General features: G+C 54.1%; 2 protein-coding genes across 2 annotated transcripts; one reads left to right on the top strand and one right to left on the bottom strand.

Moving 5' to 3' along the window:
* The first annotated feature begins 452 nt into the window (after positions 1 to 452).
* On the top strand, positions 453 to 6,884 carry LOC101517718 (keratin, type II cuticular Hb5). The gene is made up of 9 exons (XM_004583198.2): positions 453 to 875; positions 2,142 to 2,350; positions 2,890 to 2,950; positions 3,069 to 3,164; positions 3,790 to 3,954; positions 4,248 to 4,373; positions 4,757 to 4,977; positions 5,665 to 5,696; positions 6,458 to 6,884. The coding sequence occupies exons 1-9, from the start codon at positions 453 to 455 to the stop codon at positions 6,649 to 6,651; spliced, it is 1,527 nt and encodes a 508-aa protein (XP_004583255.2). The 3' UTR covers positions 6,652 to 6,884.
* Positions 6,885 to 11,074: 4,190 nt separating this feature from the next.
* Positions 11,075 to 22,240, bottom strand: LOC101525820 (keratin, type II cuticular Hb5). Its single transcript, XM_012926309.2, has 9 exons — positions 21,803 to 22,240; positions 19,575 to 19,783; positions 17,946 to 18,006; positions 16,352 to 16,447; positions 15,253 to 15,417; positions 14,987 to 15,112; positions 13,100 to 13,320; positions 12,360 to 12,391; positions 11,075 to 11,226 (listed from the first exon to the last, which is right to left on the bottom strand). Exons 1-9 carry the CDS (start codon positions 22,238 to 22,240, stop codon positions 11,075 to 11,077), a joined length of 1,500 nt encoding a protein of 499 aa, XP_012781763.2.
* Between the last annotated feature and the right edge of the window lie 744 nt (positions 22,241 to 22,984).

Below are 22,984 nucleotides of genomic sequence, written 5' to 3' on the forward strand. Positions count from 1 at the left end.
AGCCCCTTGCCCAGATTCCCAACCCAGCCACCCCCAGACTACTTGCAGAGTTCAACTCTGTCGGAAGCGGGTGTGGGTTGAGGCCAAGTCCCAGGGAGAGAGAGAGAGAAAGAGAGAGGAGCTTAATGACCCAATGTATGTAAACGAGCTTTGAAGATGAAAAGTGCAAACACACGGTCCCTAATAACATCCCCACCACTTCTCGGGGGCCCTGGAGCCGCGCTGAGCTCACCTTTAACAGGAGTCTCTGGGGAGTTGCTGGCAAACTCCCCAAGCCAATAAACAACATAAAATGGCTTTTCACTGCTTTTATGCCGCCAAGCCCAGCTCTCCTCACCAATAAAAGGAGCAGGCAGGATCACAGAAGCACAGATTTCCCCACGCCTCGCACCCGTAGCCTCGCAGCCTCGCAGCCTCGCAGCCTCCACACAGCCGTTCCTCTCACCACCGCTATGTCCTGTCGTTCCTACAGGATCAGCTCAGGATGCGGGGTCACCAGGAACTTCAGCTCCTGCTCCGCAGTGGCCCCCAAAACTGGCAATCGCTGCTGCATCAGCGCCGCCCCCTACAGGGGGGTATCCTGCTACCGGGGGCTGACTGGCTTCAGCAGCCGCAGCCTGTGTAACCTGGGCACAGGTGGCGGGCCCCGCATGGCCGTCGGGGGCTTCCGCGCCGGCTCCTGTGGACGCAGCTTCGGCTACCGCTCAGGCGGCGTGTGCGGGCCCAGCGCCCCCTGCATCACCACAGTGTCTGTCAATGAGAGCCTGCTGACGCCCCTCAACCTGGAGATCGACCCCAACGCGCAGTGCGTCAAACACGAGGAGAAGGAGCAGATCAAGTGTCTCAACAGCAAGTTCGCAGCCTTCATCGACAAGGTTGGTGCCCTGAAAGCTCCAAGCAAGACTGTGCCCCATCCTCCCTCGGGGGTCGTTCTGCATCAATCATTAAAAAAAAAAAAAAAAAAAGGAGCTGATTGAGGCCTAGAGGGTGGGTTTGGAAATTGAGTCTGTAGTCGGTCCCTGACATACCCAACTGCAGGGGCTCTGGGAAGTAATGGACAGGGGCCCTGGGGACCAGGCCTGCGCATATTGGTGGTTGAGTCCCGCCCCAGGTCATGCCACCTCCCCAGCCCCAGCAGCGTGAGATCCCGGGCACATCACCCACTTGGCTGAAAGCACTTGCCTCATCTGCCTGTGAGGGTGACTTCTGGTCCAGTCTGGCTTTCCAAGGACTACAAAGGATGTGGCAACAGTGAGCCAACCAGAGGGCAGCCTCTTCACACATGAAGGATGGGGCTGGAGGAGTGAGGTAGCCAGGTTGGCAGTGGGTTCCCTGTTCGGCCAGAGAGAGGACACTTCACAGGACGGCCGGAAACCACCTCCCAGGACAGCAGAAGGTCCAGGCTCAAGTTTACGGGGATAGCAGGGGGTGGGGTGAAGCAGTGGGGACCTTCCTCTGGTCTCTTTCTTCTTCACAACCCTCAAAAAGATGCAACGGGGTAGGTGTGCTCGTCTGCATTTTCCAAACAGCAAGTTAGAGTAGAAGGGTTTAGGTGTGCAACAGACACGCAAAGTGAACAGGCAAGGATGGCAGGGGACAGGGACCTGCAGGACATGGGATGCTGACTGCTCCCTGACCCTCTCCATGTGGAGTTCAGGGCACATTCCGTCTTGCTCCCCGGGGTTGTGATGGTGGGGGGATGGAACAGATGTGGGTATAGAGATAGAGACGAATTCAGACACGGACAGCCACACATGGGTGTCAGCGCAGGCCCACAGAGCCGGTAAACAGTCCACGTGTTTGCTGTAACAGTGAGTAAACAAGCGGTAACTGGTAGTTATGTTAATAGTCCCTGCATGTTAGGGACTGTTCTAAGCCCTTGGAGTATCTTAATGGCCGCAGTCACCACTGTAACTCCTACCTCTATTATCTCCACTTTAGGGATGAGCAAACCAAGCCCCGAGAGGTTAAACAACCCTCCTGCTGAAAGCGGCAAGGCTGGGGAGGAGGAGGACCTGGGGACAGAGCTACGGACGCACAGAGACGGCTGTGGGGGACAAGGAGGAGAGGACCAGGCATCTGCCCACCAGGCTTTCCATGCCCCCACCCTAACCACTCTTTCCTTTATCCCTGTTTGGCAGGTGCGTTTCCTGGAGCAGCAGAACAAGTTGCTGGAAACCAAGTGGCAGTTCTACCAGAACCAACGCTGCTGCGAGAGCAACCTGGAGCCGCTGTTCAGCGGTTACATCGAGTCCCTGCGGCGGGAGGCCGAGTGCGTGGAGGCCGACAGCGGGCGGCTGGCCTCGGAGCTCAACCACGTGCAGGAGGTGCTGGAGGGCTACAAGAAGAAGTGAGTGTGCCAGCCAGCTGAGAGGGCCCAGAGAAAGCCAAAGGGGCCCTTGTTTGCCAGCTGCTTTGAGCTCTCCTCCACCGGGGGTTGCCTGGGACCCCTGAGCAGATGTCTGGTGGGCCAATGATGGGTGCAGTGTCTTCCAAATCCTTGCTCCCCCACTACCCCTTGAGGACTCTGAGTCTTCCATGTGACCTCCTAGGGTTTAAGCAAAGAATCCCAAGGGTGGCCAGCAGCTGTCTGTGTGCTCTGCACTTCCCCGTTCACCTGTGCGGTGTAGCACCTGCCCTCTGTGGACATGGGATACCCTGAAGTGCAGGGGCTAGGACATGTGTCCCAATTTCATTCTAGAAGTAGAAGGGCTGGATTGCCAGAGGGTAATGTGGAGCAAGCATGCGCTCCTGGGACTTGGGTACACGAAGTAACAGAGGCAGGACAGGCAGAGCCTGTCCTTGTGAGCCCTGCAAGAACTGGCCCAGGAGTGGGGCCAGTACTCAAGCCCCAACTCCCACACCCCAACCTTTCTCTTCCATGTCCAGATATGAAGAGGAAGTGGCTCTAAGAGCCACAGCAGAAAACGAGTTCGTGGTTCTGAAGAAGGTGAGGGGGCTGGCCTCCAGGCGGAGCGGGAGGGCACCACGATTCCCACACTGACTGGAGACCCCTTCTGTGGGCTCCTCCCACACGCACGGCCCCTCTCCCCCGTTCTCCCCACCAGGACGTGGACTGCGCCTACCTGCGGAAGTCAGACCTGGAGGCCAACGTGGAGGCCCTGGTGGAGGAGTCCAGCTTCCTGAAGCGCCTCTATGAGGAGGTGAGGGGGCACCTGCCAGGCAGGTGGAGCAGGTGCAGGGAGAGGTGTGGAGCCCTGGGGGAGGCAGGGGAGAGGGGTGAAGATGCAAGTGCATGTATGTGCACACGTACATCTGTTCTTCAGTGTGCGACAGAACATACAGATGTGTGCTGTGTGGGTTGTATGTGCCCAGCCCGTATCTGCATGCATGAGGATGCTGGTGTGCACTTGTGCTGGGGACTCTGTGAGAGCACCTGGGCCAGGAGTGCTGTGCTCATTCCCTGATCTATGCAAGTACAGGTGTGCGGATGCATATAGAAGTAGCTTAGGAGGCTCAGGGTGATGGGCTGCTACCTAAAGAGAGTTGTTCATGACAAGCCAGTCCCTCTGCAGGAGGTGCTGCAGGGCACCTCCAGGTCAGGCCTTCTTCAACACACTGGGCCTTGACATTATTATTTGTCAAATCAAGGGCTTGCTTGACCTTAGGCGTGCCTGCCAGCTCTCTGATGTAGTCCATGTCCATGTGTGAACAAAGGTGGTGGGGACAGGAGCCATGTGATACACACACACACACACACACACACACACACAGGGATTGGGCCCAACCAGGCCCCAGATTCAAATGCACCAACCCTTGGTCCCACAGGAGATCCGTGTCCTCCAGGCCCACATCTCAGATACCTCGGTCATTGTCAAGATGGACAATAGCCGGGACCTCAACATGGACTGCGTCGTTGCTGAGATCAAGGCTCAGTATGATGACGTTGCCAGCCGCAGCCGGGCCGAGGCTGAGTCCTGGTATCGCAGCAAGGTGAGCGGCAAGGGGGGCCTGCCTCCTCAACATGGCACTGGGGACGATGGAAGGTACCCACTGTAAACTCTGGATGTTAAGGAAAGAGTTGCATCTCTCCCATCAGGAGGCAGGACTTCCATGTGCAGGGGAACTTAATGAATGTGTGGGTGTACCTGCTGAGTGTGTGGGTGCACCTGCTACTTAAGTATGTGGCTGCACTTGATATGTGTGGGTGCACCTGCTGAGTATTGGTCCCCTGGAGCCATCCTGATGGTATGCTGAGCTGTGGGACCCCTGTGCTTCCCCTCCAGTGTGAGGAGATGAAGGCCACAGTGATCCGACACGGAGAGACCCTGCGCCGCACCAAGGAGGAGATCAACGAGCTGAACCGCATGATCCAGAGGCTGACGGCCGAGGTGGAGAACGCCAAGTGCCAGGTAAGAGTACAGGGAGGTCTCAGGCTCCCAGTATAGGTGGGCTTCCTAATGCGTCCTTATGGCATGCACCTGAGGCAACAGGAATCCACAGAGAGAGAGGGGGAAGAGATTCCACCCTATTCCAAAGTGAATGCAATGGGGTGAGCCATATCACTAACTTCACAGGAGGGATCCAGCCCCTGCCCTGGCCAGTGTGCAAGGACCATCAAAACCCACCCACCTCCTCCCTCCTGGCATAGATGGCCGTAGGTCCCAGCCTCTCTTCCCTGTGGCCTAGTTCCATCAGCTTGGGTGCGCTCTGCTGGGCCTTCCCCTCTGAACCCAGCCTTCCTCTCTGAACCCAGCCTTCCTTGACCTCACTTCTCCCACCTCTACCTCCACAGCGCGCCAAGCTGGAGGCAGCTGTGGCTGAGGCCGAGCAGCAGGGCGAGGCGGCCGTGAGCGACGCCCGCTGCAAGCTGGCAGGGCTGGAGGAGGCCCTGCAGAAGGCCAAGCAGGACATGGCCTGCCTGCTCAAGGAGTACCAGGAGGTGATGAACTCCAAGCTGGGCCTGGACATTGAGATCGCCACCTACCGCCGCCTGCTGGAGGGCGAGGAACACAGGTGGGGCAGGGAGGGATTTAGAAGGTAGAGGTCTGAGTCCCTTGGGAGTGAACCACCTTGAGCTTGAGTGTGAGCTGTGGCCAAGAGCACACTGGGACAGCCCAGGCTTTCACTATAACACTCATCTGCCCACTGCTTGTGCTGTCCCAGGCCTGTGCACAATGCTCTTCCCAGGGGCATGGGGAGCCCCTTCCCTTGGATCCCTTCCCTTCTCAATGGATCAGCCTCGGCTCCGTTCTCACCGCTGCCTAGTTACTCAGCAGTGGGACTCGCACCTGCGGCCACAGCATGTGCTCCTGTCACGCACTTCTGATGGCAACTCAGTCATCCCCTCTCCCTTGCCACCTGCACCCCCACCCCAAGCATGCAAGAAGTACTTTGCCCTGTGCAGGTGCATTCCACTCAGCTCACCACCCTTTTTCTGAGCTTGCCCACCGCTTTCCAAGATAGACCAGTCAGAAGTCCTTAGCCCCAGGTCCTCCCTGCATCCTTCTCTTGGACTGCCAAAGGTCAGGGCTCTTCTGCAAGTTCAGAGAGCCCCTGCGGATTTGAGGGAACTTCTTCCTGCCTCTCGGAGTTGGGGAGTAGACCCTACTGGCGCCAAGACCCTCTCTGGCCCAAGGTAGCCCGTGGTCTCTGGGAACCCAGCTCAGGATCTGAAACTGACAGAGTGCTCTTTGCCCACAGGCTGTGCGAGGGCGTGGGCTCCGTGAACGTATGTAAGTATCTGCTCCGAAGACCCCAAGGAAAATGACCCTGCTAAAGGGCAAGGTTGAACCCACTGAGCCTCAAGCGTTCCCAATTGAGAGAGGGCTTCTGGCCTCCCCTCTGTGGGAGGTGGGGAAGGCCTGGCTGGACACCTGTCTCTGGGGGTGACAGTGAGCTACAGGACAGGGGACTGGGTGTGAACCACTTTTATCCCCCTTGGTCCAGAGTTCCTGGCTCACCTCTTTTTTTTTTTTTTTTCTTAAGACATTTATTGATTTTCTTCAAAGACAGTTACAGAGAGAGTGTGTGGGAAAGATACGCACACACACAGGGGGGAGATATTCCATCTGCTGGTTCACTCCCCAAGCAACCGAAATGGCTGGAACTGAACTGATCCAAAGCCAGAAGCCAGGAGTTTCTTCTAGGTCTCCCACGTGAGTGCAGTGGTCCAAGCACTTGCGCCATCCTCCACTACTTTCCCAGGCACATCAGCAGTGAGCTGGATCAGGAGTGGAGCATCCGGGACTCAAACCAGCACCCATATGGGATGCTGGCACTGCATGTGACAGCTTAACGCACTGTGCCACAGTGCTGACCTCCCCCCACCATCACCGTCTTGCTTCCCTGTATGCTAGTCGCCCTGGGTTAACGGGATTGTCCATCACTGAACCCTTAAAAGTGGTGACTGCTCCTACAAGGCCCTGGGCTTTGGAGCTAACCGTGAGAGCAGGCAGTCCCTCACCCCTACACCCCCATCTCTTTCTGCCCACAGGTGTCAGCAGTTCCCGCGGCGGAGTCAGTTGTGGTGGTCTCACTTACAGCTCTACCCCAGGGCGCCAGATTGCGTCAGGCCCCTCAGCCATGGGTGGCAGCATAACAGTGATGGCACCCGACTCCTGCAGCCCTTGCCAACCCCGCGCCTCCAGCTTCAGCTGCGGGAGTACCCGGTCTGTGCGCTTTGCCTAGAGCCGGATGACCCGCCAAGTGCCTCTGTCCCTGCGGACCCACACCTCCCACCCTGGCACTGACTGGTGTGTGAATGGAAAGACCTGTGCTTGCTTCCAGAACCTTCCAGAGTTCCTGCAGAGGGCAAGACCCTGGGGGCCGCTCTCCTCCTCCTCCTCATATTAGGGGGCTGTCTTCTACATTCTCCTCTCTGCTTCAACTTAGATTAATTCCCTACCCCTCACCCGACTATAGCCCGGCTCCAGAAAGAGAGAGAGAGAGAGAAGCCGGGCAGCATGCAAGCTTCCGCTGGGAAAGCCAGGACCCTAACTGTCCAGTCAGGCCTCCTGCAGCCTAAGATGGCAACCCAGGAGCCCTCCCAGCAGACCCATCTAGCCAGGAAGGCTGGGGTCTCCTAGGCAGCCTGTGTTCGCTTGCACTTCGCTGTGCCTCTGGCTGACTGCTGGGTTAAGCGCTGCAGCCAAGGCCCCTTTCCCTGGAAAGTCTTCTGGCCTAGGTTGCCTGGCAGGGCATCCAGGCCGGTCTTACTCTCAGAACACCTTGATACATTTCAAAGCCTCTGCGGAAGCGCCCATCTCCCACCTGCATCTGCAGGGGGCTGCCCTCTGGAAGGGTGGGATGGGGAAGGTGGGCCTGGGTCCCCCCTCTTTCGTGGCTGTCTACAGTGTCTTGCCTTCTGGGTTGACTCAAACTGTATTTCAATAAACGCTGCTGTGATGCAAGGTCACGGGTCTGGTGAACGCTGTGTCCCCACCCCCTCTGCAGTCCCCAGTGGCTCCGCCCCTTCCTGCTCCCTGCCAGGATCTGAATATACTTGACCATCCACCCACACAGCCCCAGTTCCTGACCTTTTAGCCCACCCTTTGTGTGATCGGCTTGCTGGCTCTTAATGGAAAGTGGCCTATGGTGATCATGACCTTGTCCTCAGGCACAGGAGGCTGGGAGTTGGGTGAATCAGAGGCCTATGGAATGCTGTAAGCAGAAAGGGCTGGTCTTGGGGGCTAAAGGGTCAGATATGTGAGCCCCAATCTTGCCTACGTGGCCAGGTCTCCAGGAGCACTTGGACAGTACCCCAAATCTGTGAGCCCATTCCAGCCCTACTGCCTCCATGGGATGCCGAAGGGCTGAAGAGAGGCTGCCTTTGGGGAGAACTGGTGGATGTGGCCATGGATTAGAGCCATGCACCACAAACCCAGCAAGCACAGGACTGTGCATTAGAGTCGAACCACAGGGCTGAGGAGCATTCAGAAGTGTTTTAATCCACCTCCATGCTTTGCGTGCCGAAACTAGGCAGCCAACTGAGCTGGCCAGAGGTGCCTGTGGCTCCTGAGGGCATATACCCACCCCACACATACATACACACTTACAAATACACACACACAACTATGTACACACAGAGATGCTTGCACACATACTTACATACACAATTACACATCACACATACATACACAATTACACACATACACATCCACATGTATGTGCAGAGATGCTTGCATACATGCACACCCACACATATATACTTGTACACACACGCACACTTGTTTACACATATCCCCTTATGCACACTTAGGCACATAATCGCTCATACTTACATACGTGCACATACATGAACCCATCCCTTTTTACAACCAATGACAAAAACCCAAAGCAAGCTGTCCCAAGATTTCTGGGGGTCATGCAGCCTCCCCTGATGAGTGAGCCCGTCCTTGCAGAAGACCGAGGGCACAGTCCTCCAAGGACAGGCATGCGATTAGGGAGGCAGCCGAAGGGGAGGTCAGGCGGTCTGCAATTGAAAGGGGAAGGAAAGCCAGAGGGCAAGTGAGACCATGGAGGGAGGTGACAGTCCAGGGGCTATGGCTCTGCAGCCTCACCATCCAGGCCCACACACATGCTGCTGGGATTTAATTCTTACACAAGTCTTCATGGACCCTGCAAAGCATGCCAAGTTCACAAACAGCGAGGCCTGGGGGTGGCAATCATTTCACGAGAGGCAATGGTGTTCAGCGCACGTGTAGGACGCTGCTGGGGATGCTCACTGGCCAGGTGGGCATGCCTGCTGCCCTCCAATCCAGCTTCCTGCCCATGATCAGCCTGGCAGGCGGCAGGGGTGGCTCACATGCTCCGGCCCCGGCTAGCCCATTGAGGGGAGGGGGCGGTTCTGGATGGCACTCCAGGCACTCGGCTGCAGCCTGGCTCAGCCCCAGCTGTTGGGGGCATTTGGAGAGTGAGCCAGAAGTTGTAAAATCCCTCTCTCCCACTTCTCCTTTCAAATAAAATGAAAATCAAGTAATTCATGGATTAATTTTTGAAGAAAAACAACACAGGTGCCCTCCATAGGCTAACCTCATGACCTCCATCACATCTTCTGCCCTCTTGGGTGTCGAGTGCCCCATGTGACTCCTGTGCCCCCTCAAAGCCCCCATTGATGCTGGTTTTACAGCCCTGCTCAAATGTGGTGGGTCCCAGAACACAGTGTGGCCAGGAAGCAAGGGCAGCCCTTGTTGCACTCCTAAGAGAGGCATGGTCACCCTGGGCCATGGTCTTGCACTGACACTCAGAAAATGAGATCCCAACATACAATGCTTTAGCAGGCTGAGCCAAGAAACAGCCTCAGGATCAATACGTCTTCCCCACCCACCCACCCCAACCCTGGCCACCCTCTCTCAGCTCTCAGATTCCCTAGAAGACTTCCTATGTATTGCCAGACAGCTCAGTTTCCAGTTCTCATCCCATCAGCAGCCTCTTAAAACCTGGGTTACCTAGCCTTAGTCAGAACCTTCAAGCCCCTATTTCTTTCTGTGGCTCAAAACACTAGATCAACTTCAGCCGTCTGGAACGTTCTCTGAGCCTCATCCTTTGTGTGAGGCTCCCAAGCATGTGTACATGTTGGTAAACACATCTGCTGTTCCGTGTGTGCATCTATGATCTGTTCACTTCCCCACACCCAAGTCAAGGCTGCAAGAGAAGGTCTGAGCTTGTCTCTGACTCCCTGAACCACGGCACCCTTGGGACCACAGCAGAGGGTTTCGCAAGGACTCAGGTAAGTGGCCAGAGGCAGAAAGCACCACTCAGTTGCCTCTGTCTGCCCTAAGGCCAGGGGTCTGGATTTTAAATCTGGGGTGCTATCCTCACTGCCTCATCATGAAGTTGAAACAGAACCCCAATATACATGTCCCAAATGCGGAGGTTAAGATGCAGCCTCTTGGACCTCCACTTTAGTCCATAGTGTCCTTGACTGTCCTTCAGGATTAACCACACATCCAAAGGCACCTGCTGAATTGAGGGAATGGTACAGCCGGGCCCAGGTGCAAAGCCAGTGGTGGCTCTCACCACCAGATACAACTCATTTGCTTCTCTGGCAGATAAAACCCTACTGGCCAGTGTTGTTTACAGGGAGTCTCTTTTGGGGAATCCCAGGTCGGGGGGAAGAAGGTAACCACTTGGCCACCCTAAAAATTCCGTCAAGAACACAGCATTGCTGAGCCATCACAGGAAAGCCACCAGTACCACTGACCTCGGTCACAAAGGAACTTCGGCAAGAGCCAATCATGCACCTTTCAACCCCAATTTCAATCTAGAAGAATCCACTGTAGGGAGCCTGGGCAGTAAGCTGTGCACTTGACAAATGCCTCCTTTCTTCCACCCCACCCCAGCATGTCAGCGACTGATTTTCTCTGCATGTCTGGGGGGGTGGACTCAGGTTTGGGGGTTCTGTGTTCACTCCTCTAGGAGCAAGGACGAGGGGAGATGTGCCTACCTAGGCTTCCGGGAGCTCTGCTAGGTCACCTTCCCTCTATCCTCTCCAAACAGCTAAGCAATGAGAGCAGCTCCACGCAGGGCCCACTCCTGGGTCAGTGAATACAACTTCAGAAAAGTGAAGAACACCATGACGGAGGCCTGCCAGTATTTACTGGGTGAGCAGGAGAAAGCTTTTGGCTATACACATTTAATCTATCAAATTCATTGAAGGAAAGCAGGAGCCATGTAGGAGGAATTAGGCCAGCAGAATGCAATTCCAAACAACGAACCTCAATCTGTCAGACCTGGCCTCCAAGCAGCTGGGAGGGCTTGGGGAACACAGAAATTATCAGATCCCAAACATGGGGGGCCATTGGGAGCTCCAAGCCCACCCTCCCCATCAGCTCCCTTAATGCAGAGGCGGCAGCTGCAGCCCCTCCCATCCTGGACAAAGCTCAAAGATGCCCCCATAGTTGCCGGCCTTCTCGCTGGCTTCCCTGGTAGAGCCGGGTTGACACTGCAAGCATCACTCCTGGTGGCAGTAAGAAAGAAACTGGACAGTTAGTTCTGCATCCCCTGTGAAAGGGGATTCCTGGCATTAGGGTGGGTCTGCAGGAGCAAAACCTCCCCTCATGTCCCATAGTGGTTCCCAGCAGACCCACTCCATCTAGAGTCCCAACCCTCCTCACGAGAACCGCACAGACTTGGCACTGGAGTAGGCCCCCGTGACAGAGAGAGGGCACAGAGCTCTAGGGCTGATGGTCAAATCCCCAAGGCCACGCGTGATGGTGGGACTGAGGTCCCCGCAGACCACACCACCCTGGGAACGGCTCACACCTGTAGACAAAAACACCAGGTTAGCAGGCTCTACTGTTCCAGGCATAACATGAAACAGAATCTTTTAGAACCACTCATTCATTCCTTTGGTGCTTTCAGGGACCAGAACATGAGTCTTTTTTTAAAACTATAGGGTTGGAGGCAGTGGGTTAAACCACTGCCTGTGATGCCAGCATCCCATGGAAGCACTAATTCAGGTCCCGGTTGCTCCACTTTAAATCCAGCTCTCTATTAATGCACCTGGAAAGATAGCAAAAGATCAAAAGATGGCCCAAGTGTTTGCACCCCTGGACCCACGTGGAAGATCCAGGTGGAGTTCTGGGCTTCTGGCTTTGACCTGGCCCACCGTTGCCATTTGGGGAATGAACCAGCAGATGGAAGATATGTGTAGTGCGTTTGTGTGTGTGTGTGTGTGTGTGTGTGTGTGTATTTCTTTCATTCCTCTCTCTCTCTCTCTCTCTCTCTCTCTCTCTCTCTCTCTCTCTCTCTCTCTCTCTCTCTGATATCCACTTTTAAAATAATCTTTTAAAAGAAACATAGAGAGAAAGAAAAAAATTACAGGCTATCCCAAACCCATTACCACATTCTTCTTACGTGAGTATGGTTAACAAACTGGACACTTAGGCCAGGCTAATGCTTAGATGTGTGGTTTGCACCACCTCTGAGCAAACACTTCTGAATCCCGTTAGAAGAAATCACCTAGAACTATGGTGCCTGGGACAGAGGGAGGAGCAGGTGAGTCAGAAGCAGGCACCTAGCCCCAGGACTGTGCATCCCGCCAGTGACTCAAGAGAAAGGGACTCAGTTGCCTGTAGAAGTTGCAAGCGAGTACAAAAGAAAAGACACATTTAACAGAAAACTTGGGACGATCTGAGCCATGTTCTATGTGTCACAGACTGGCTCAATCTTTAACAAATGAGGGGGGTCATAACCCACCACATTCAGACAAGTTCAGTGGAAGTCCTGGATGCATCCAGGATTTGGGGCCAAGCATTTGTACACATCCCAGAGACTTCAGCTCTGGTGTCCACTCCCTTAGCACCCCAAAGACAGAGCCCAGACCCCAGGTGGATGGAAGCTGATGCTGAGATGACTGGCACTGAGAAAGCCAGATGCACAAGAGCCCAACTTACAGATGTTGACAGAGCCGAGGCCTTCACATAACCTGCAGGGAAGAGAAGGGAGGTGAAGTTTAGAACCAGGTCCCTGGGCATCAGGAGGAGGCAACAGTGGCAGCAGCTGGCTTTGTGCCTGGGGCATGCCAGAATCCACATCTTCAGTTTGTTGCGAGGGGTGCATGAGTTTTTACTGGATGTGGTGAGCAGGATGGAGGATATTGCCACAGTAAGAATACACTGGGGTCCCTGACTTAACCATTTCTTGTCTTTATGATGGTGTGAATATAGGAGATACTCAGCAGGAGACAAGCTCTGAATCACACATTTGGAGCTTTTCTCTGGGTGGCCCCAGGCATTCCCATCTTCTCTTAAGGGACTGGGTGTGACCCAGCCGGAACCTGCATGCCCTGCCGTGTGTCCTGCCCCGCTCAGCCAGGTTGGTTAAGTCCACGAGGTTCCAAAGGCACTGAGTGCCCTTGTGGATCCTGCCATCTGACACAGCTCTGTCCCTTTGGGACCCACCAGCAAGGCCAAGCCTTAGGACACTGCATGCAAGTGGTTCTCAACGTATCTACACACAAGCCCTTGCTCTCCTCTCAGGGATTCTGTTTTCCTGTCTGGAAAGTGGGCAGAGGCTAGGATCTATGATCTCTAGGATCTTGCTCCGCCTGATCATCCTCTGCCTGGAGGATGTGCCCACTGTTTCTGATGGCAGAGCTGAGGTCCCCCATCCCCCACCGTGCCCATGTCCTCACCTGTGCTCCTCGCCCTCCAGCAGGCGGCGGTAGGTGGCGATCTCAATGTCCAGGCCCAGCTTGGAGTTCATCACCTCCTGGTACTCCTTGAGCAGGCAGGCCATGTCCTGCTTGGCCTTCTGCAGGGCCTCCTCCAGCCCTGCCAGCTTGCAGCGGGCGTCGCTCAGGGCTGCCTCGCCCTGCTGCTCGGCCTCAGCCACAGCTGCCTCTAGCTTGGCGCGCTGTGAGGAAGGTGGGTAAGGGAAGGAATTTAAAACTAACGTGGCAGGAGAGACCCTATCAAGTCATTGTTCCACTTCCATTGATAACGGGTAGCATTTGAAACTGCCTCTTTGAATGTCCCACAGTCAGAGCTATGGCATAGCGGGCTAAGTTACCACCTACAATGCCAGCATCCCATTTGGGTACTAGTTCGAGTCCCGACTGCTCTGCCTTTGATCCAGCTTCCCTGCTAATGCATTTAAAGGCAGCAGAAGATAGTACTCAGGTCCTTGCCCTCCATGTGGGAGGCCCAAAAGGAATTCTGGGCTCCTGGCTTCAGCCTGACCCAATCCTAGCCACTATGGTCATTTGGGAATGCATGAGCAGATGAAAGATTCTCTCTCTTTCTTTCTAATTTTCTAAACCCAAATGAGATGCTAGCATTGTGATAGTAACTTAACCTGCTATGCCATAGCTCGGAATTAAATAATTTTTTTGTCTGCAAACTGTTGTGCTTTATGCCCTCAGCTACGACCCGTATCATGTTACTGGGTGGCACTCTGTATAGCAGCCAAGAACTGCAACACAGAAGGGAAAGCAAGCAAACTGAGCCAGGCAAGGGTCAAGACTCAGTACTATGACAGAGGCAGGGTCACAAATGGCAGGGGTCCGTGTGCAAAACATTCTGTATCTTGTGGACAAACTAAAATTAAGACTCTACTTAGTGTGTGCACAAAAAATAAAGTTCAGATGGGTTAGAGACCTAAATGTGAGGGGAAAAAACCACAAAACCACTAGAGAACAAAAATATAAGTGATTGCTTTTTGTATCTTGAAACTTCCTAAGTGTCAGTCATGAAACACAGGACTGATAGACTGGCCACATGTGGGTTAAAGAGATGAACCAATGAAGAACAGCAAATTGGGCCAGTGCCTTGGTTCAACAGGGTAAGCCTCTGCCTGTGATGTCAGTATCCCATAGAGACACTGGTTCTAGTCTCAGTTGCTCCACTTCCAACACAACTTCCTGCTAATATGTCTGGAAAAGCAGCAGAGGATGGCCCCTGCACCCACGTGGAAAACCCAGAAAAAGCTCCTGGCCCCCAGCTTCGAACTTTCCCAGCTCAAGCCGATATGGCCATTTGGGGAATCAACCAGCATTCTCTCATTCATTCTCAACTCTATCTTTTCTCTCTGTTACAAGTCTACTTTTTAAATTAAAATAAATGAGTCTTTTAAAAAGGCCACCAAGCGAAGCTAATAGACAAGATTGAAAGAAGAGTGATCACAACATGGATAACTGACCAAGGGTGATGATCTGGATTGAATGGACCAGGAAATTCTGAGTGTCACCATTGAAGCAGGAAGGGCTCACAATAGAAAACAGACAGGTGACAGGAACAGGCAATTCTTAGAAGGGGTGACAGTCTTCCAAACGGCAAGTGACTCTATGAGGAGACAGTCGCTATCACCAAAAAACTGATGAAGGGATAATTAGATAGCAATTAGATGCAAGCTCCATAGGGATTTGAAAGCATGGTCAGAACAGGTGCTGGAACAGGAGAGTCAGGTAGATGTTCTCCAGCAGCTCACAGCCTCTGCAGTTGGACGGGACACAAGTTGGGCGGGTGATGGCAGGACTCCCAGTGAGGTCAGCATACTCCCCCAGCACACCTCCTAGACACACCTGCTGCTTGGCGTTCTCCAGATCGGCCGTCAGCCTCTGGATCAGGCGGTTCAGCTCGTTGATCTCCTCCTTGGTTCTGCGGAGGCTCTCGTTCTGCTGGGTCACTGTGGCCTTCATCTCCTCACACTGTGGGTTGGGAGGCGAGCACTAAGTGGCTGGATGGCCAGGCTGCCCTGCACAAGCCACACTCTACCTGGGGTCTCAATTGCAGCCCCAGGGGCTCCCCAGGTCCACTACTCTTCTCCTTGCCCAGTCCTCCAGGTCACCTTGGTCTGGTACCAGGACTCAGCCTCAGCCCGGCTGCGTCTGGCAATCTCGTCATATTGAGCCTTGATATCAGCCACCACGGCATCCATGTTGAACTCCCGGCTGTTGTCCATCTTCACCACCACCGAGGTGTCAGAGATGTGTGAGTGGAGAAGGAAGATTTCCTGCAAGAGGGCAAGCAGCCTGCTCAGCTCCATATCCCACTCCCATACCCCTCACTCTGCAGGTGACTTCCAAGCCAGGCCCCCAAACTGGTCACCTTAGCAAGGAAATTAGACAACAAGAAGTCTGGGGAAAGTGAAGGCATGCAACTTTCCAAGGAAAAGCTGGCATAGGATCATTGGAAGGCAGACAAGGAGTCAGAATGGGAATATTCCTGACAAATGCCCACATAAGCAAGGCCTAACTGCATATGCTGTTAGCAAGGCCTAACTGCATAAAGGCACACGCTGGGTCACCCCATGGGGGGTCTGAGATCGCCATGCTGACTGGAATTGTAGTTTGAGCCCTGGATGACCTGCTTAGGTTTTCCCATTATTTACAGTCAACTTATTTGTCAGATCTCCACTTTAGGTCTTTCTGTGTAGCCAGGGAATGAATCACAGTCTGCCAGATAACCTAAGGAAGGGTATCACTCATTTCCTTATCATCATCATCATCATCATCATTGGATAGGCACAGAGAGCTCCCATCCTCTGGTTCACTGCCAAAATGTCCATAGCCACCAGGGTTGGGCCAGGCTAAAATCAGGAGCCTTGGGTACTCAACGTAGGACTCCCATTTGGGGCTGCCAGGAACCCAGCTCCTAGAGTCAGCACAGCTGCACCCCAGTCTGCCATCAGCAGGCAGCTAGAGTCAGGAGGCAGAGCAGAGACCCAAGCCCATGTTCTCTAATATGCAACTGGTATTTCAACTGCGGTGCTATGCACCTGCTACTTCCGGCTTGAAAGGAAGCCTGAGCAAGAGAAATACCCCTTCTACTCATAGGAGTGGGAAGCACAGCTATCCCTCTGGAACCCAGAAGCTGGCCAGGGCAAAGCCAACATGCTCCTCCACCTCCTCCTTTGCTTGCTTTTCCAGAAGTGGGGAGAAAGCTACCTCCTCATAGACGCGCCGCAGGAAGCCGATCTCCTCCCTCAGCGCCTCCACGTTGGCCTCCAGGTCCGCCTTGCGCAGATAGGCCCCGTCAACATCCTGACAGAGACAAACAACACAGGAGAGAAGGGGAGTGAGCCTTACCCCCTGCCACCGTATCCCGGCCCAGCTCTCTGCTCAAACCTGCTGCTGCTCATCCAGTCTGCACTTGCCACGGCCCAACGATTGCTCAGGTGTGCACAGGATTCGGACCCCAAATGCATAATGGAAGAGTTTAAACCACAAGACCGTAAGCTAACAGAACCAAGAGGGTGGAAATCGATCTAATGGTGCTGTTGGATGGTCAGGTCCCTGGAAAGGTATTGAGGCAGTCATTAGGGTGAAGCCTCCACAACTGAATCTGGTGCTTTATTAGGGGAGAAAGAAAGACCGCAGGTGGACAGACAGAAGCCACAGCACACCTTGCCTCTGGTTGTGCAGTGCTCCGCCCTGCCCCATGAATTTCAACAATGGGGCTGTACAAGAGACCCAACCAGTGGGGCCAACTGAGTGTTGGCTGTGAACTTCCAGAGCAGCAAGCCAAAAATAAACCTCTTTCCTCTGTGATGTTGGCATCTCGGGTAGTTCATTCTAGTAACATAATACCCTTGTACTTCTTGCCCTTTATCCTCCAGGTTATTCCAAGAGGGACAGGGTGGCTGGCTCTCTTGTTTCCAACACTACCTCCACACCAGAAACATCAGTGGGACCACCTAGGAAAAGGAAGGGAAAAGAAATCTGATCCCTCTAGGCAATCCCCCAGCCCAAAGAGGAGCTCTGCTCCCTGTGATGGAGATCACGCTTCTACTCGCTGATTTGTGGCTACCCATCTTTCCATGGCAGGAGAACCCCCAGTAAAAAAGCAGATGACAGGCACCCTATTTGTCTTGCTTTGTTTCTGATGATATTTACTTATTGTAATGAAAGAACGAAACACGGAGACAGAGCTCCCATCCATTGTTTCATTCTCCGAAGGCCCACAACAGGAGTTGGGCCTGAACCAAAGTGGGTCTCTCATGCTTGGGAGTGGAGAGGGAGGTACAACAATGACCCAACTCCTTGAGCCATCACTGCTGCCTCCCAGAGTGTGCATCAGCATGAGGCTAGAGCCAGGAGCCAAAGGTGGGATTGAACCCAGGCACAGGGACATCTGAACCGCTAGGTGACCATGAGGTGTTTGTTGAACAGCACTGACACGTACGCAGCAAGAGAGACATTGCCAACAGGTTTTCCCCAACCCCTCCAGTTTCACCAGAAGGAGACCATGCTGACAACCTCATTAGCAAGCTGAGCACCAAGAGCCCTCCAGCCATCTGGGACGGTGGGGGGGGGGGGGAATATCCACACCAGGCCAAAGCAACTTCAGAAGCGGACATTTCCACTGACCAGGGAGGTAGCTGGAGTCAGACAGCATCTCCAGGTGGGTTTCTTTTCAACACACTCTGGCTTCTCCCAGTCAAACCAGCCCACCTTCACCTGCTTGGGCTCTTGAGTGCCACCAGCAAGTGGATTGATGGATTCATAGGAGGATCCCTGCAGGTGGCCTCCTTCCCCTCACCTTCTTCAGTGTCACAAACTCGTTCTCTGCTGTGGCCCGGGAGGTCAGCTCTTCTTCAAACCTGAGCAGAGAGCACATGAGTAAAACAGCAGCTCCAGGATACAGGGGTGACTGTCCAGCCTAAACCCAAGTCCGCCAAAGTCCCTGGCTTTCCCTTCACTTTCTGGGTGCCTCTGTAGATTTCCTGGCTGTTGGGGTCACCTCACTGGCATCTGTCCGTCTTGGCTCCAAGTTACTGCAACACCTGAGACCAGTCATTTGCCCACTTTGTTCTTGGGTGGAGTCATCCGGTGGGCACTGTGGGAGGGCACTAAGCACGGCCAGCTCTCCACATCTGTGGGTTCAAACCCCACTTGTGCTGAGCCCATTGAGCCAACCAATCATGAATGGAAAATGCATCTGCACTGAACATATACAGACTTCCAGAATATCACTGCCTAGACAATGGAGTCTAACAGCTGTACCCACAGCATTACATGGTACTGGGTGTTATAAGCTATATAGAGATGATTCAAAGTATGCAATAAGATGCCTTGAGTTCCTTGTAAAGACTCTGCCATCTTGGATAAGGAACTTGAGCCACATGTGCATTTTGTTATCCACAGGGGTCCCTAGATTCCACTCATGCTTTGAGCATCAAAGGATGACTCGACCCAGATGGAACAAAATGCAACAAGCGTGGCCTTTCAGCTTGAAAGCTGTAGCACACGAAGCCCTGGGAAGACAGGCACTGTGAGGTTCAATTTCCCATCTCCCAACATCCAACATTCCAGAAAGCAAGCCACAGCACAGAGGCAGTTACCCAGCCTTCCTCCCCTAAATGATGAGTGGCCCTACCCTCACCAATGAGACGATCCAGAATTCCCAGAGCACAGTTTTTACAATTCTGTAACTACAGGGTAATTCCAGCTGCAGTAAACTCTCGCTCTCTAATTACCAGCCCCCACAGTCCCAGAGTAGGATGCAGAAATTGACACTTACACATTGAGAACCCATGCCTGCAATTTGCTTCACCCCCAGGGAAAGAGAAGACCCACTTCCGGGTGCAACCAAAGAGTAACACTGATGTCCCCAGACCAGAGTTGGAAGGAGGGTTATAACGACCAGGACTGGCTAATGCCAAAATCACCCTGAGCTCTCTCTGCAAGGGAAAGAGTGTAAACCAGGTCGTGGCCAGACCCCACCAACCAGACCAAAGCACAGAATTTAAGCCAGTGTTTGCATAGTGGAAGCCTACAGAGAACCTGGTGATCTGTTTGTAGAGAAAATATGGAAGGAATCCAGAGCTCATTAGAAAACTTAGTGTGGCGTATGGCATTGACCAGGTCTTCCCTAAGACACCTCTTCCAGAGTTTTCCCTGCCCACTCGTTCTACTGGGGTCTGTTCTCCCTGTTGTATTTGGTTCTTGGTTTCTCTCTGCATGTCTCTATGTGAGTCTGGGGTTGGTATGTCTGTCCCAGCCCTCCCAGAGAGTGAGTTATTCTCACCACTTCTTCCCAAGAGCCAATTGCAGAACCATGCAATAGGTAGTCAGTCATGGTCCCCTTGGCCTTTGGCCACCTCCACCTCCAAAAACCTGAGGTCAACCCTATCCAATATAGCCACCCTCCCAACCCAACCACACTCACTTCTTCTTGTAGCCCTCCAGCACTCCCTGCGCGTGGTTGAGCTCCGAGGACAGCCGCCCGCTGTCAGCCTCCAGGCACTCAGCCTCCCGCCGCAGTGACTCAATGTAGCTCTCAAACAGCTGTTCTAGGTCGTTCTGACAGCACCGGCGGTTCTGGTAAAACTGCAGCTTGGTCTCTAACAGCTTGTTCTGTTGCTCCAGGAAGGAGACCTGTCATTCAAGGTGGGAAAAAAGAGGTTCCGGGGGAGCCCAGGGTGGAGGAAAGAGGGTCGGTGAGTCAAGCACTGAGGCACCTTCTAGAAGTTAAGAACACCCTAGCAGTCAGCCAGCAAGGGAAGAGAGGGCACTCAGTTCTACCCAAAGTCCCGGAGCCCCTGGAAGCAGCTTCTCCCCTGAAGGCCTCCAGGAACACCTGCAGCCTTGCCAACCCCCTGGTGTTAGCCACACAGCCAGTCAGATTAAGCTGTTGTGTAGGGCTAGGTCCGTGGGTGAGAGTATGGCAGCTATCAAAAATGACACCCACATTTGATATCTTATACTCTGACTCTGCAACTCTGGAATTCAGAGGGGATACCCCAAGATCTCTCACTACCCAACCTTGCCACCAACCAGGCCTCTTTGACTCCCTCCCTCTCTCTCTGAGCTACCATACAACCAAGGCCACAGGCACACAACAGCCGGGACACACTGGAATTCCCAGGCTCCCCTAGCAGGCCTACAGGTCCACTTCATTCAGCCCTGTGTGCTGTTTTATGGACACCTGATCCGTTGCTAGAATTTGATCACTGACTGATTACAGGCCTGAGTCTGGGTCTCTCCAACCTTAAGGACAAATCGGAAGCTCCGGCAAAGTCAAGTGGGTGGCTTGCAGGTGAGCCACCGCCCCTGGTTCTTCTCTGGGGAGGTTGGTGAACTCCTTCGGATTCATTCCCATGGCTGCCAAGCCCCCCTGCGGTCTCCAGCTCTAAAATAGGCGATTTCCTTTCCTCTCAAGCCTTAAGCTCTAGACAACATAAGCCAAGTCCAAAGAAGAGAACAAACCAAAGCTCTCAATTGTCCATGCTGGCTGCAAGAAAAGCCCGAACCCTGGTTACCAAAATGGTGTCTGCCTTGAGTGTAGACCCTCAGGCCAGACCATGGGCAGCCCCAGCCACAGATTGCTGCAGGATCTAACTCACCACATCCATGTAGTTACAACCAGGAGCATGTCCACGGGGAAAGAAGGATACTGGAGCCTGGCAGGTGGCCACCAGCACCCATGGGGGAGGGGACAGCTGCAGGTGTGGTATGTGCATCTCTCAACTCTGACAGCAGCATCCCAAGGCCAAGTGCCAAGATGCCTTGGAATCTGTGTATCTGAAACCCTCACTGTGCTTTGGGGACCATTGAGGAGAAAACCCCTTTCCAGGCAGATGCAGTTCCCAGCCACGGCACATAGGTGTTTGCATGGTGACCCCTCCCCACATGTCCCTAAGCGCTGAGCACCCGCAAGCACAGCCTGCAGTTGACTGGGGACAGATGTGCAGTGCTGTGGCTGGTGGATACATCCATTTCTAAGGGCAGCATGATCTGAGAGCCTAGCGCTCGCACACCCACCAAGAGCCTGACTCCTGCCTTACTGACCCAGCTCCTGGGCAGAGCCCCGCACAACGCACAGCCCTGGGAGACAAGCCCATCTGCCTTGGATTCAATCCTCCCCCCAGAAAAGACTATGAGCCCTCTGAGGGGCCATCATCCTTGGGTCAAAGGACACCAGAGCTATACCTAAACGAAAGGAGTCGGGGACAGCAACATCAAAAGAGTGAAGTTCAATAGCCTCTTCCAGGACCGCATTAAAGCTCTCAGCTCGCTGCAGCACTGTTGGAAATGGAGGGTGCCTCAGGCAGAAGTTTCCAGAACCCACAGCCTTTCCTCGTCATCCTCTCCAAAGACAAGGAGCAAAGGAGCCCCTGACTTCTCCCCAGGGCTGCCAGACCCTCCCCAAGGAAGGCCAGAAGGCATGTCACGCACAGTTGCCCAACTGCTGCTGCTGGGCAAGTAAGATCCCCAAGGTGGGCCCACAGACAACCCCTGACATAGGCAAGCCTCAGCCATCACCCGACAGAGCAACATCGGAAAACCAGGACCAAGTCAGCTGTGTTCTCCAGCTCAGTAACAAGAGAACTTGAACCTGAGCAGTCATCAGGTTCTAAGCTCTTTGCCCCTTCTTAGCCACAGCCCCAAGCCCACCTTGTGAATGAAGGCAGCAAACTTGTTGTTCAAACACTTGATCTGTTCCTTCTCCTCGCGCTTCACACACTGCGCATTGGGGTCGATGCCCAGGTTGAGTGGTGTCAGCAGGCTCTCATTGACCGTGACGGCAGTAATGCAGGGGGTGCCGGACCCACCGAGGCCCCCTGCTCGGTAACCAAAGCTGCCCCTGCCATGGGGGAGGGGCCGTTTGCAACTCCCAGCCATCCTCGGTGACCCCGCCGCACACAGGCTCCGGCTGCCGAACACCCCAAGGTGCCTATAGCCAAGCAACCCAGGGAAGCTGCTATGAAAAGTCCCAACATTGAAGCAGCCATGAGCCCCTGGCTTGGGCACCACCACGGCCGAGTAGGAGCTGAAGTTCCTGACCATGCTGCTGCCGCCACCAGGATTAATGCAGAAGGAGCGGCTGGCCATGCCGCTTGGAGGACTGGAGAGTGACAAGTGTCGTGTAGGGGACCCATCAGTGCTCCTGCCTTTTATCAGGGCAAGGACAGGCCCCCACCTGGCAACATGAAAGGCAGGAGGAAGTCATTAACACCATTTATGAGCGTGGGACTCACCCCGTACCCCTTCACTCTCCACTCGTCCTTTCACCCCCCACCCCAACCTCGAGACAAAGCCAGATGGAGAGGAAAGCTGAAACTTGAACCTGTTAATGGGCAGGTCAAGGAGACCTTGCATCATTGGGAACCTGCCCATTGCCACCTGGACCTCAGGCCTGCACCCAGCTATTAAGCCCCCAAACCATGCCCATGAGCCCTTACGAGAAGCAAAGGGATCATCACCCTCAGGCAGGCTGAGACTTGACCTTGTACATTCTGGAGACAGAAGGGCCCTAGGTCGCATGTGCATGACCCCCGTGCCCTCACCTTAGCCCGGGTCATTGGTTGTGCTGCTCCCTTGAAGACAGAAAGCCTGTCTGTGTACCCTTCTCTCCACTCCACCGTGGTGACAAGCACCTGTTAGGGCCTGGGGAAAAGCCACAGACACATTGAATGACAGCTCACAAAAGAAACCGGATCTGGCCTGCAGGCTTTTTACCGGCCCTCCACTGTGTGCCAGCCCCAGAGGTAGCTGAGGGAGCTGTGCCTGAGAGGATGTAGCTTCCCACGGCAGGTAAGGACTGAAATGCCACATGCAGAGAGAAGAAATGGCATA

This window comes from Ochotona princeps, chromosome 15 (assembly GCF_030435755.1).
Source record: "Ochotona princeps isolate mOchPri1 chromosome 15, mOchPri1.hap1, whole genome shotgun sequence".
Lineage (NCBI taxonomy): Eukaryota > Metazoa > Chordata > Mammalia > Lagomorpha > Ochotonidae > Ochotona > Ochotona princeps.

What these genes read in the sequence shown, in the direction of transcription:
- LOC101517718 (XM_004583198.2), top strand. Translation starts at nt 453, where the DNA reads ATGTCCTGTCGTTCCTACAGGATCAGCTCAGGATGCGGGGTCACCAGG. An exon ending in TCGCAGCCTTCATCGACAAG is followed by an intron (nt 876 to 2,141) that starts GTTGGTGCCCTG and finishes CCTGTTTGGCAG; the next exon opens with GTGCGTTTCCTGGAGCAGCA. An exon ending in CTGGAGGGCGAGGAACACAG is followed by an intron (nt 4,978 to 5,664) that starts GTGGGGCAGGGA and finishes CTTTGCCCACAG; the next exon opens with GCTGTGCGAGGGCGTGGGCT.
- LOC101525820 (XM_012926309.2), bottom strand. Translation starts at nt 22,240, where the DNA reads ATGGCCAGCCGCTCCTTCTGCATTAATCCTGGTGGCGGCAGCAGCATG. An exon ending in CTGGAGGGCTACAAGAAGAA is followed by an intron (nt 18,007 to 19,574) that starts GTGAGTGTGGTT and finishes CTCTCTGCTCAG; the next exon opens with GTTTGAAGAAGAGCTGACCT. An exon ending in AGTCCTGGTACCAGACCAAG is followed by an intron (nt 15,113 to 15,252) that starts GTGACCTGGAGG and finishes CCCAACCCACAG; the next exon opens with TGTGAGGAGATGAAGGCCAC.